The sequence below is a fragment of the Grampus griseus genome (assembly GCF_964374135.1).
Source record: "Grampus griseus genome assembly, chromosome: 1".
Classification (NCBI taxonomy): Eukaryota; Metazoa; Chordata; class Mammalia; order Artiodactyla; family Delphinidae; genus Grampus; species Grampus griseus.
The window spans coordinates 56,598,734-56,611,813 of NC_139017.1; the positions used below are offsets into that span (position 1 = coordinate 56,598,734).

The 13,080-nt window shown below is 34.1% G+C and overlaps 1 protein-coding gene across 1 annotated transcript in view; it reads left to right on the plus strand.

The window, feature by feature from the left end:
• LOC309825984 (rab GTPase-activating protein 1-like) overlaps positions 1 to 13,080 on the plus strand; it is a 655,950-nt gene that overhangs the window by 443,474 nt on the left and 199,396 nt on the right. Inside the window, exons 16-17 of the mRNA XM_082659907.1 lie at positions 7,021 to 7,146; positions 9,307 to 9,450. Of these exons, the coding sequence (XP_082516033.1) occupies positions 7,021 to 7,146; positions 9,307 to 9,450 (270 nt within the window). The remainder of the gene's footprint in view (positions 1 to 7,020; positions 7,147 to 9,306; positions 9,451 to 13,080) is intronic.

Genomic DNA, 13,080 nt, shown 5'->3' on the forward strand with positions numbered 1-13,080 from the left:
ATAATGGTAGTACATAATTCATTTACAACTCTTCTTAAAAAGTTACAAAACATGGGCTTCCCTGGTGGCGCAGTGGTTGAGAATCCGCCTGCCGATGCAGGGGACACGGGTTCGTGCCCCGGTCCAGGAAGATCCCACATGCCGCGGAGCGGCTAGGCCCATGAGCCATGGCTGCTGAGCCTGCGCGTCCGGAGCCTGTGCTCTGCGATGGGAGAGGCCACAACAGTGAGGGGCCCACATACTGCAAAAAAAAAAAAAAGTTACAAAACAAGTGTATTAAAAATAACCTCAACTACAGCAATTTTTATCACAATATATATAAAAAAGATGTAAATTGTAACATCAGTAACAAAGTGTGAGGTGGGAAGAAATAAAAGTATGAAGTTTTTGTATGCTATCAAAGTTAAGTTGTTATCAACTTAAAATAGGATGTTATAACTATAAGATGTTTTATGTAAGACTCTTGTTAACCATAAAGCAAAAACCGACAGTAGATTCACCAAAGAAAAGAGAATCAAAGCATACCATTACAAAGAATCATCAAATCACAAAGGAAGACTGTAAGAGCGGAAGCAAGGAGCAAAGGATTTACAAAAAAGAACACAATTAACAAAATGTTAATAGCGAGTCCTTATCTATCAATAATACTTTAAATGGATAAATTATTTAATCAGAAGATGTGGAATGGCTGACTGGACAAAGGAAAAAAAGAAACAGGATCTAATGGTATACTGCCTAAAGAGTCTCACTTTAGCTTTAAGGACACACATAGACTGAGAGTGAAGGGGTAGAAAAAGATATTTCAAGTAAGTGATAACCAAAAGAAAGTAGAGGTAGCTATATGCTTATATCAGACAAAATAGGCTTTAAGGTAAAAATGTTCAAAACAGAAGAAGAAAGTTGTATAATGATAAAGGAGTCAAACCATCAAGAAGATATAACAAATTATAAAATTTGTATGCACTCAACTGTATGTTCAGAGCACCTAAATATATAAAGCAAATAGAAACATAACTAAAAGAAGAAATAAATAGCAATACAGTAATATTTGGGTACTTCAGTACCCCACTCTCAACAATGGATAGATATCCAGGCAGAGAATCAATACAGAAACAGCAGATTTTAGCAGTACTGTAGACCAAATAGACCTAACACATACACAGAACAGGCCATCCACCAGCAGCAACACATTCTTCTCAAGCACACATGGAACATTTTCTAGGATAGATCATGTGTTAGGTCACAGAAAAAGTCTCAACAAATTTGAGATAGAAGTTATATAAAGTATCTTTTACAACCACAGTGTTATGAAACTAGAAGCTAATAACAGGACGAAAGCTGGAAAATTCACAAATGTGTGCAAATTAAAAACACACTCCTGAACATACAATGGATGAAAAAAGAGAAATTAAAAAATATATATCTTGGGCTCCCCTGGTGGCGCAGTGGTTGAGAGTCCGCCTGCCGATGCAGGGCACATGGGTTCGTGCCCCGGTCTGGGAAGATCCCACATGCCACAGAGCAGCTGGGCCCGTGAGCCATGGCCGCTGAGCCTGCGCGACCGGAGCCTGTGCTCCGCAACGGGAGAGGCCACAACAGTGAGAGGCCCACGTATCGCAGAAAGAAAAAAAAAATCTTGAGACAAGTGAAAATAGAAACACAACATATCAAAACTTATAGGAGGCAGCAAAAGGAGTTCTAAGAGGGAATCTTATAGTGACAAATGCATACATCAGGAAAAGAGAAATATCTCAAATGAACAACCTAACTTTACACCTCAAGGAACTGGAAAAAGTAGTACAGACTAAGACCAAAGTTAGTAGAAGGAAGGAAATAATAAAGACTATAAGACAAATAAATAAAGTAGAGAATAGAAAAACAATGGGAAAGATTGACAAAACTGAGTTGATTCTTTGAAAAGATAAGCAAAATTATACACTTTTAGCTAGATTAACTAAAAAAAAAAGAGGGTGCAAATAAATAAAATTATTTAAAAATAGGAGACATTGCAGCTGATACCTCAGAAATACAAAGGATTGTAAGAGACTACTGTGAAAAATTATACACCAACAAATTGGATAACCTAGAAAAAAATGAATAAATTTCTAGAAACACACAAGACTCAAGAAATAGAAAATCTGAATAGACCAGTAACAAGTAAGGAGATGATTTTTCAAGAATCAAAACTCCCCCAACAAATAAAAGCCTGGGACAAGATGGTTTCACTGGTGCATACTACCAAACATTAAAACCAAACATTTTAAGAAGCATTAGTACCAATCTTTCTCAAACTCTTCCAGAAAAATTGAAAAGGAGGGAAAACTCCCAAACTCATTTTACAAGGCAAGCTTTACCCTGATACCAAAACCAGAGAAGGATACTACAAGAAAAGAAAACTGTAAGCCAACATCCCTGATGACATTTAAAAGTTCTCAACAAAATACTGGCAAACTAAATTGACCAACACATTAAAAGGATCATATTCCATGATCAAATGGGATTCATCCCTGGGATGCAAGGATGGTTCAACATATGCAAGTCATAAAAGTTATGTATCACATTAATAAAATCACATAATCATCTCAATAGATGCAGAAAAGCATTTGACAAAATTCAACATCCATGCGTGAGAAAAGCTGTCAACATACTGGGTATAGATGACACGTACCTCAACATAATAAAGGCCATATATGACAAGCCAGCAGCTAACATACTCAATGGTGAAAGGTTGAAAACTTTTTCTGGACGTACAGATGGCCATCAGGTACATGAAAAAGTGCTCAATATCACCAATCATTAGTGAAGTGCAAATTAAAACCACAACAGAATATCATCTTACACCTGTTAGAATAGCTATCATCAAAAAGACAAGAATTAACAAGTGTTGGGAGGATATGGAGAATAGGGATCCCTTGTGCACTGTTGGTGGGAATGTGAATTGGTGCAGCTACTGTGGAAAACAGTATGGAGGTTCCTCAGAGTCAAAAATAGAACTACCATTTGATCCAGCAATTCCACTTCTGAGTATTTATTCAAAGGAAACAAAGACACTAACTCAAAGAGATGTCTTCACCCCACATTCATTGCAGCATTAGTTGGCAATAGTGACACATGGAAACAATCTAAGTGTCTATTGAGTGATGGATGGATAAAGAAAATGTGGTATATACATATAGGGGAATACTATTTAGCCATAAAAAAGGAAATTCTGTTATTTGTGACAACATGGATGAACCTTGAGGGCTTTATGCTAAGTGAAGTAAGTCAGTCAGAGAAAGACATGTATGATCTCACTTATATGTGGAAACTAAAAACGTTTGTTGATGGTTGGGACTTCCCTGGTGGTCCAATGGTTGACTGCATGCTTCCACTGCAGGGGGCATGGGTTCGCTCACTGGTAGGGGAACTAAGATCCCACAGGCCCTGTGGCGTGGCCACAAGATTTAAAAAAACAAAAAAAGACAAAGAGGAGGTTGATGGTCGCCAGGTGTGGGAAATGTGGGAAATGGGTGAGTGTGGTGAAAGAGTACAAACTTCCAGTTATTAGATTAATAAGTTCAGGGGATGTAATGTACAGCATAGTAACTGTAGTTGACAGTACTGTATTGTATATTTGAAAATTGCTTACCACAAAAAAGACAAAAATTCTCACCATAAAAAACAAAAATCATAACTATGTGAGGTGATATATGTATATATAAATAAGTAAAATCATCACTTTGTACACCTTAAACTTACACAATGTTGTATGTCAATTATAGCTCAATAAAGCTGGGAAAAATTAAATGATATAAACTTACAATTACATATATTAAAAACAGAAAGTGGTAAATACTAATTATTTTGCCACATTTAACTGTTATCTATACTTTTTAGTCTGTTTATGTCTGTTTTATTTGATGGAAGTAGCATATAATGGTGTGTTGTTGAGCATTGCTTCTCAACTCCAGTTTATTTATTTTCTATATTTGATGAGTTATGGTGATGGCCAACTACTGCTAACGTTACAGCTAGGTCCCTGTTACCCAACTTATTATTATAATTATTAGTATTATATTTATTTGCATTAACAAAGCTATAATTTATTGTTGTAAGTTTTTCTGCCATCATTGAAGTCATTAGTAGCCACCAGTGATTATTGTTTATAATTTCCAAAGTATGTTTTTATCATATATCTTATGTTTTACAATATCATCAATCTAGGCTCAGCCTTCACTCCCTGTTATTGACACTTCACTGAGGTGTATTTCAAAAACATGCATTGTCTTATCCTTCAAAGCAAAACACCATTATAAGTCTATGTGTGAACTTCCTTTTTTCTCTGCAGTGTAAATGTCAATCGGTATTTGTTGTCTAGCTATATTTTATACATGTTTAGATATTCTCATTTTTAAAATCTTTGACATTTTTGCTAATTTGGTGTGCTCACCCTGCTTGCTGCTAGTAATAATGAATACATTAATTGAAGAAAGAGAAATACCAAGGGAAGCTTAATTAAACATGCTAAATAGATCCCATTTCATCTTTAAACCAGAAAAAGAAGGTTGAATTTCCACTTTCCAAAGGATTATAACTATTTCCCATTACTTTCTCACTCATTTTGTTAGCAACCATTTTTCTGTTTTCACAGGGATTCATTTTTAGTCACTTTCATGTTGAGGTAGTATCTGAGATCCCATAAGAGCTTATTATATCTGACCTTAGTCTTCACAGATAGTCAGTTTTGATTCTACTCACCTGGACTGGTATTTTGTAGGTTTAGTCTACTGTTTCCATGTAACACATGAACTAACTAAAAATCAAAACCTTGGCTATATTGCTGAAGCTAGACCTGAAGGATACTAACTCCAAGGCTACCCCCCACCCAAAATATAGATATACTTTTAAAAATAGGCTGGGATTGTCAGTTTTATTTTTAGGGATCAAGTTCAAACTTTCAAATGCTTTTGTTTTTAAAGAACATTTATTAAATATATTGTTTGTATATGTGTGAGAGACAGACAGTTGAATGGGGAAGGTGGTGGAGGGAGAGGGGAAGGGGACCAAGAGAGAGAGACAGAGATGGGTGCCGGGAGAGAGGGAGAGAGAATGAGTGTGACTGAATGAATATGAATAAATTTAAGCTCCATATCTAAAAGCAAAGCAGAAATTTATGTCTATTTGTCATTTTCTTAAATAGTTTATCCTGATAAAGCTTGTATCCGGCCATCCCTCTATTTGCACTGTAACTGTAGTGACATCTAACACCTCTTCCACACTCCCATCCTCCCCTACTCCACGACTTCTGTGTCTATCAGACTCAAGTAGAGTTGCCTATTTCCTTGTCCTTTGGGAAGGCACTCTACTTTTACCTCTGTATCCAGGGCCTAGAACAAACGGTACATGCATCTTATATGTTCAGTGACTGCATGTATGAATGCTGAAGGGTGTTTAAACTTTTGTTTTAATGGTCTCACCACATTCAAGGAAATAAAGGTTAATCCCTTTTATACCTTGTATATTCAACTAATCATCACTTACTTAGGAAGAGGGAAAAGTTGAGTGAACTAGTTTCTCTAGGGCTGGTTACAGTTATCTTACGGGCAGCATTTTTGTATAGCCATTTTAGTAGAGATCAGGGAGAAGACAAAGAGGCTTATAACTTGGTAGTAAGAGAAGTATTGTAGACTGTTCATGTGCACATTAGTGTCACTTGAAGCTTCAATGACAGAATTGCTAAAGGGGTAAAAAATGCAGTGTGCTTACGTTCTAAATAACTGCATAAAAACTGAAAAATGTCTGCTGACTTGAACAGCTGGGGTCAAAGCCAAGGCCACCAACTCATAGGTAAAAAAGAAATAAGCAAATATTTAGAGAAGCAAAATGACAACGGCTAACTGTACTTATTTAACTTTAGGAGATTTTATTTAACTAATTTACATATTTCATGGTTTATAGTAGCAAACAGAAGTGGTCAGTTTGTATAGGAACTTAAATAAACAGTTACATTTCTAAGTGGGTAAACAGAACTCTACTTGATTCAATTATTCAGGCAGGAAGTTGGTCTAACAAATGTGTCAAATACCGAAATCAGCCAAGGTCAGACTTTCAAAGAAGTGACATTTAAAGTAAATGTTTACATAATAGTTACATCCTAGGACCTTGAGTAAGAACAACTTTTTCTGTTTGCTTGGTACAAATTCTAAAATATTGAATATGTCCCTCTCTAAATTCTTTCAGCTTATTGATACCATAATTTAGAGATCGGTTCTTTTGATTTCAGATTTTATTCTCTGTTCAGATAAAAGTATCTGGGAAGGTATATCAGATTTTATTTGTCATTTAAATCTTAATGAGAGAAGCTCCTAAGCTTCTGAAACAGCTGAAGACCTTTTTATAGACAGAAAAATAGCAACGTCAAGATTCTGGGAGGACAGTATCATACTATCTATCAAAATTAAAAATGCATTTTATCCTTTGACTCAGCAATCCCTCTTTTGGGAAATTATTGAGGGAGAAAAGCAAGGTGCATAGCAATGTATTTAGAATGCTATCTTTTATATAGGAAAGGGAAAAAGTAAAATAAATGTAAATCTTTTATTTGCATAAAGAAACACTGGCAGGTTATATGAGAAATTATTGAGTAGTTATGAGATTATGCAAAAGAGGTTGGGGGGACAGATACAGGGATTAGTGGATATAGGGATAGAGAGGAGTGAGACTTTTTTTAACCTTTATATACTTTTAAATTGTTTTGAATTTTTACATCATCTTACTGTATTACCTATTTTTAAGATGGCTTAAGAGTAAATGACAAGGTGATTAAAATTAGCAAAAGAGGGAAATTCATCTCAAGTAGGGAAGCTTGAAACTTGGAACACAGATTTTACCTGTGTCACTGCAGAAAGCTGGCTCTGGAGAATTTCATTCACTAGTGGCCTTCAACCAGTAATACAGGGGACTAATAACGTGAAGGAATGTTTCTGACCTTCTGGTCAAATGCCACTCAGTCATGTTCTGTATGTATATGTTTTCCTGTAGATGCCAGAGGAACAAGCATTCTGTGTTTTGGTGAAAATCATGTATGACTATGGTTTACGAGACCTCTACAAAAACAACTTTGAAGATCTTCACTGCAAGTTCTATCAGTTGGAGAGACTAATGCAGGTAAATAAACATTAGGAACTTTTATCACTCAGGGATTTGTTGACTTATAGGGAAAGTCCAATAAAATTGAAAAAATAATGGTTTATGAAAATCTAATGGAAAGTTACAGAAAAGGTAAATGGATTTGGTTTCTGACCAATATCTACAGTGGTCTTAATATCATAAAATATTTATTTAACTACTTGACCATTTATAAAAATAGTTTTCCATTTAAAATATTCAACTTAATACACTTTGAAGTGCGAATATGGTGAATTAAGTCAGTAAAGAGATTTCCTAGTATTATTTGTAAATAAATGAAGATATTTACATAATAAAAGCTGAAATACATAAGATTTTTCTCAGTGTTAATTAGCACTAGTACCATATTTAGGTCCACATGTAGAGAACACTTTAAAGAGACAGAAAGATATTGATGAAATTAAAAACCACCTAAAATATTGTAGTGTAGGGACATACTTTAAATTTTTTCCTCTGTAATTTCCAGATCTCAAACAATGTTGTTAACTATTTCATAATGTATATGTGTAAATTATATGTATGAGAAACAGGTATTCTTTTATATATCTGTCATAAAAAAGATTGTGAGCAAGGACAAAATTATTGTCTAGTGCTGTTAAAGGAATTACTGAGTAGCTTTGAAATTCCACCTGAGGTTGTAAATCTTAAATTTGTAATGGGTCTATGCAACATGTTTATATGGCTTTCTCTATAAGAGGTATTGGGAATCTAAGAGAAATGTGAAGAAAATACATGATTGAATTGATTCCATATTGGGGAAAAGTAAAGTGGTTGGGGAGGAAGGTTACTGGGATGTGGCAGTAGAGGATACTGGTAGGAGCTTATTGACATGACTTGTCAGGAGATCAATAGGTGTCTAAGGGGGAAGTGAAGCCAGTAGGAGACAAAGACTAGAACAGGGAAGTGGAAGGCAGAGAGTTTGCAGTGAGGTTAAGGACAGCTGTATTAGGAGAAGGGAATATAGGAGGGTAGAAGACCTGAAATGTGAAGAAGAAATAAAGGGGGAGGAGGATGTCAAAAGAACTGTAAGCACAATGACAAATGGGCATTGAGGGGGAAAAAGACTGTGTAGAAGAATCTGGTAACTATGGACAGTACAAGCAATGGGCTCTTTTTTAGAGATTTAATTCTTCCAAGTAAATATTTGGGATTCTTCACATTTTTTAGCTTTCATTTACCTTTCATTTTTAAAAGTTCATATTTTTTCAAAGGTCAGTATTCTTAAGAGCTTTGAGAGTCAGATAAAAGTACCTGATAAATGAATAGCATGTTCATGGTACTATGAAGAAACCCAAATACATTTTCTGTTAGCACTTTTGTCTGTTAACTGAATGACCACTTCAATACCCCATTAAAAGTACCTGATGGGTACATTGGGGTGTTTTTCAAAGAGCATCTTGTACAAAAATTTTATTTCTGTGGTCTGTTTATGAAAACAAAACTAAAGTGGGCTTTTATATATCTTTGCCTTTGTCTTTCAGTTATGGGAATAGCTATGCTAATGCTTTATACTTTGCCTTTCATGCTTTTGAAAAGCATTTACTTGTATAAATTGGGGAAAAAGAGGGTTTTTCCTCTTTTTCCCAGTATTTTTCCCAGGAGACATCCAATTTTATACATTATATACTTGTACAATTTCTGTACTTTGTAATTTTTAATATGTTGAAGATAGACTGTTAAAAGTACGGTTATGTTTTGGGCTTCAGTACCATAATGTACTGAAGTAATATCATAGAACCCAGATGATGTTTATATTAAATGGTCTTCAAAGAAAAGATACATTTCTTTTTTGGCTAGTTAGGAGTTCAACCCTGAATGGAGTACTGTGACTTGACTGTGGAGTCCTGATACTCACTAGACCACAGGTGTTCTGTCAGAGCAAGCATTTCCCAAGAAACAGGAACAGTCAAGTGAGCAAGAGTTGATCTTTGTTATTTGTTCATAACATGTCTTTCTTGTTCTCTGTCATATGCCCAGTTCTCATCTCCTATCATCACTTCTATGTAGTTATATAAAAGTCAACAAATGCTGTAGTAAATTGAGAGTGATCGTAGCAAGCTTGTCATAAATCGCAGTTGTGGCAGGAAATGAGGCGTCTTCAGTGTTCCTCCCCCCACAATTTTCCACTTTGACTTTCAGGAGCAGTTACCGGACCTGCACGGCCATTTTTCTGATCTGAACCTGGAAGCTCATATGTATGCATCCCAGTGGTTTCTCACTCTTTTTACTGCCAAGTTCCCACTCTGCATGGTCTTCCACATCATTGACTTACTGCTTTGTGAGGTAGAGTGACTCCCATCTCTCATATTTAAGTCAAAATAGAAAATAGTTTCTACGTAACATGATTAACAATTTTCTTCATTTTCTTTTTACCTTAAAAAAGAACATTAAGCCATAAGTACTGACCAAAAAGTTCTATTTGAATTTTTAGTAAAGACGACTTTAATTGTAATTTTATTATTTGTGAGAAATGAAAATGTTAGGCATATATAATTTCTACAAATTAAAATGAGGTAATTAAATTTGTCTCATTAAATTCACAATAAGCCTATATCTGTGTAATTATGCATTACTAATACCAAGGACCTTTAAAGTTAAATATGTGAAATTAGAATCAGGTGTGTTTTTAATGGTAATGTAATTATACTCCAAGAGTGAATATAAATGAAAATTTTATGGTAATTAAGTTCTCAATTCATATCTCTTCCTGTGTGTTGTTTGAGACTCCTACCAGACAATTGAGAAGTGATAAACTAAAGCTTCTATATCATATAATTATATGTTTAGACAGTAGACTATTTCAAAAATCAGTTTGCAGAATTCCTTAGGTATCTATATTTGTTTCCTTTATTGTTTTTAGTTCCTTAGATGGCTGTATTTATTTACTTTACTCTTTTAAAGATGTAAGTAATATTACACACACATACATCGTTTACTGCCCATCAAAATGTTTGTCTTCGCGGTGATGAAAACGTTGCTGGATAAGAAAAACTTTTTTATTAGGAATATAAATGTATATAAAAATATAACTGTCTTAATGTAAAAAGCTGGAGTAATCAAAAGTGTAAACTTAATATAATTTAGACAGTTTTATATTACAATATTTTTTAACACAAAGTTTCTTCTTTCTTAGAAGAAAAGTCTAACCATTTTAATCACCCCAGGAACTAGAAATTTCATTATAAAAATAAGGTTAAAAAAGATAAAAACGTATAAGCTATATAAAGCATAACTGTTACTTTTCAGCCTACTTACTGCAGTAACCATCTGACATGCAAGCACAGCTGGGTTTTGCTCTTCAAAGGTTAGCTGGCAGAAGCACAACATATGAAGGGTGCAGAGCATTTTGTAAACATGTAAGATTTTAAAACATTTGTAATATATTTTGATAAAGAAGAGTTGAGTGACTCACTGAGAGACACAGAATATGTTCCCGAATTCTGAATATTATAACAGCCAGAGTACCTGACTGATGACACATTAATTCTATTTGTCTTACTTACAAATTAGTTCCTAAAATGCCTATTTAAATTAAACCTAAAGGAAGAATGCAAAATTAGGAGCTAAAACCTTAGTCAAAGTCAAAATGGTGTGATCACAGTATGCACAAAGCAAACTGGACATTTGTACTAAAAACTCTACTTTGCCTGATTATCCAAATGGGTGTGGTGAACAGTTCTGACTCCTCTAATTTAGTTTAATACTCTTTGAAAGTAAAACCAAACTCATTGAGTTCTGTAATCTTAAAACAAGGTGATACTAAAAGTTAGTTTTGATAAATATTTATAGGTCTTACTTATTGCACACTGATCTGAGTTCAGTATTTCATGGTATTTATAAAAATAGGAAAAAGTGGGGGCATGACATTTTAACAGTTTTATCTTTATATATAGTAAGAGATTGCAAATGCTTATTATCATTGCTTCATGTTTTTTGCTGATATTATCTAACTTCAGAGTAGATTGGTTCGGTGGTGTTCATTATAGAAAAGAGAATGAAATGAATATGCTTAATCATACCAGTTAAATTGGATTTCTTGGTCACTTTTGGTAAAGTAGTAACACTGGAATAGTGACTTTGTAAAATTGTCTCTACCTGAATGGTGCCATACCTGACACTGGAGCACTGTCCACGGGTCTTCTGGAACCCAGATTCATAATTCCTCAGGAAATTTCGTCTTGAAGATATTTGAATTTCTAATATCAGTTGCTAAAAAAAATTAGCAACATTTATGGTAAGGAAAAGAAAAGTAAATTTATAAGCCTTCTCATCAGTTGTCAGCTGCGATTCATAATCACAGTGTTTGAAAGCTCTTAATGCTCATTAAAATTAGTAAGAGCATCATAGATGTTACTTTTTATTCCCTTAAACCTGTACGCTGCAGCTTTTTAAGGAAGTTGCATAGCTTTCCAAAACGGAGTAGGTTGTAATCACAGCATCATGGTAACCAAGGAAATAAATGATAACATCCCTTAACAAAGTAAATAGCCTTTCAAAATAAAGTTTATTGGGAGCAGTATTGTAGTGTGCTTCAGGATATTTGTTCTTTCCACTAAGTCATCTTTGTCAGAGGATTAATTTGCAAAGGAAACTTTTAGATAAACTTTTATTTCCTGCTTGTCTGTGTTTTCTCTTTGCCCCTTTCCTCCTTGTGGTTAATAAAATATTTATATCAAGGCTATTCTTTCATGTGTGATAAAATATTCCAAAAGAAGAAATGGAAACATAGTCTTAAATAGAATCATCCATAGGTATTTGTTTTCGTCCTATTCTCTCTTTTTAAAGAAAACAATTTAAATCTTGATGGTTATGAATTAATATTGAGTTACAAATGGAAGGCTTGGAAATTCTTAGATGGAAAAAGTGTTGATTTTTCAAAGTTCATTATTCTGACAAAAAAAATGTATTGGTCTGCAGAATATTTTGCGCAAAGATCCTATTGCAAAATGAGAAAGTCATTGAGCTTGAAATTTTACTCTTAGAAAGTATATCCTCATTTCATGTTTTCCTAAGTTAAATGTTTTTAAGGATTTCTTCATTCATTCTGAGGTTAAGAATATGAAGTTAATGAAGTAGCAGAAAAGGGAAGAATTTTAGTAGACTTTGACAATGCAGTTGGAATCAAGAACTAGTTATCGGTAGTTTTATTTAAAATATTTACTTAAAGCTAAATATGCGGTGACTAGGGTTAATTCTTTTGTTTGGTGAAGATGGATTGCAACAGGATTTGAAACTAGAGTTGAAAATACATTTTCTTATATTGAGATGAATGGAACTCTGTAAATTGACATTTAGCCCAAAATTGAAATGAAAAAAAATTCTTTTTAAAGAACAAAGCCTCCTATGTTTATTATCTGTCTCTGTTTATATGGAGGGATAAGAAGAAGGCTAAAAGTATTAATTACAGTGTAAATGCTATGCTGTTAATCCCCCAAGAATAAAACATTGGTTTTTAAAGAAACTTTTATTTAAATATAACAGAATAAAAGAAAATGTGCAAAAATTAGTGTAAAACATGCTGATTTTTAACAAACCGAACATACTAATGTAGCAAGTACCCAGATAAAAGAAAAAGAACATTACCTGCATTTCATAAGCCCTCCTCCCCTCAGTCACTACTCCTCTGAAGAGTGATCACTATCCTGACTTTTAACACCTAGATTAGTGTTAATTGGTTTTGAACTTTATGTAAATGGCATCATACAATATGAACTCTTTTTCATCATTATGTTTGTGAGACTCATCCATATAGTGCATCTAGGCATGGTTTATTTCAATTTTGTGAATATGCTACAATTTATTTGTTCTTCCATTCTATTGTTGATGGGCGTTTGGATCGTTTCCCGATTAGGGCTATTATGAATAGTGTTGCTATGAACATTCTTGGACTTGTCTTTTGGTAAACATGTGTAC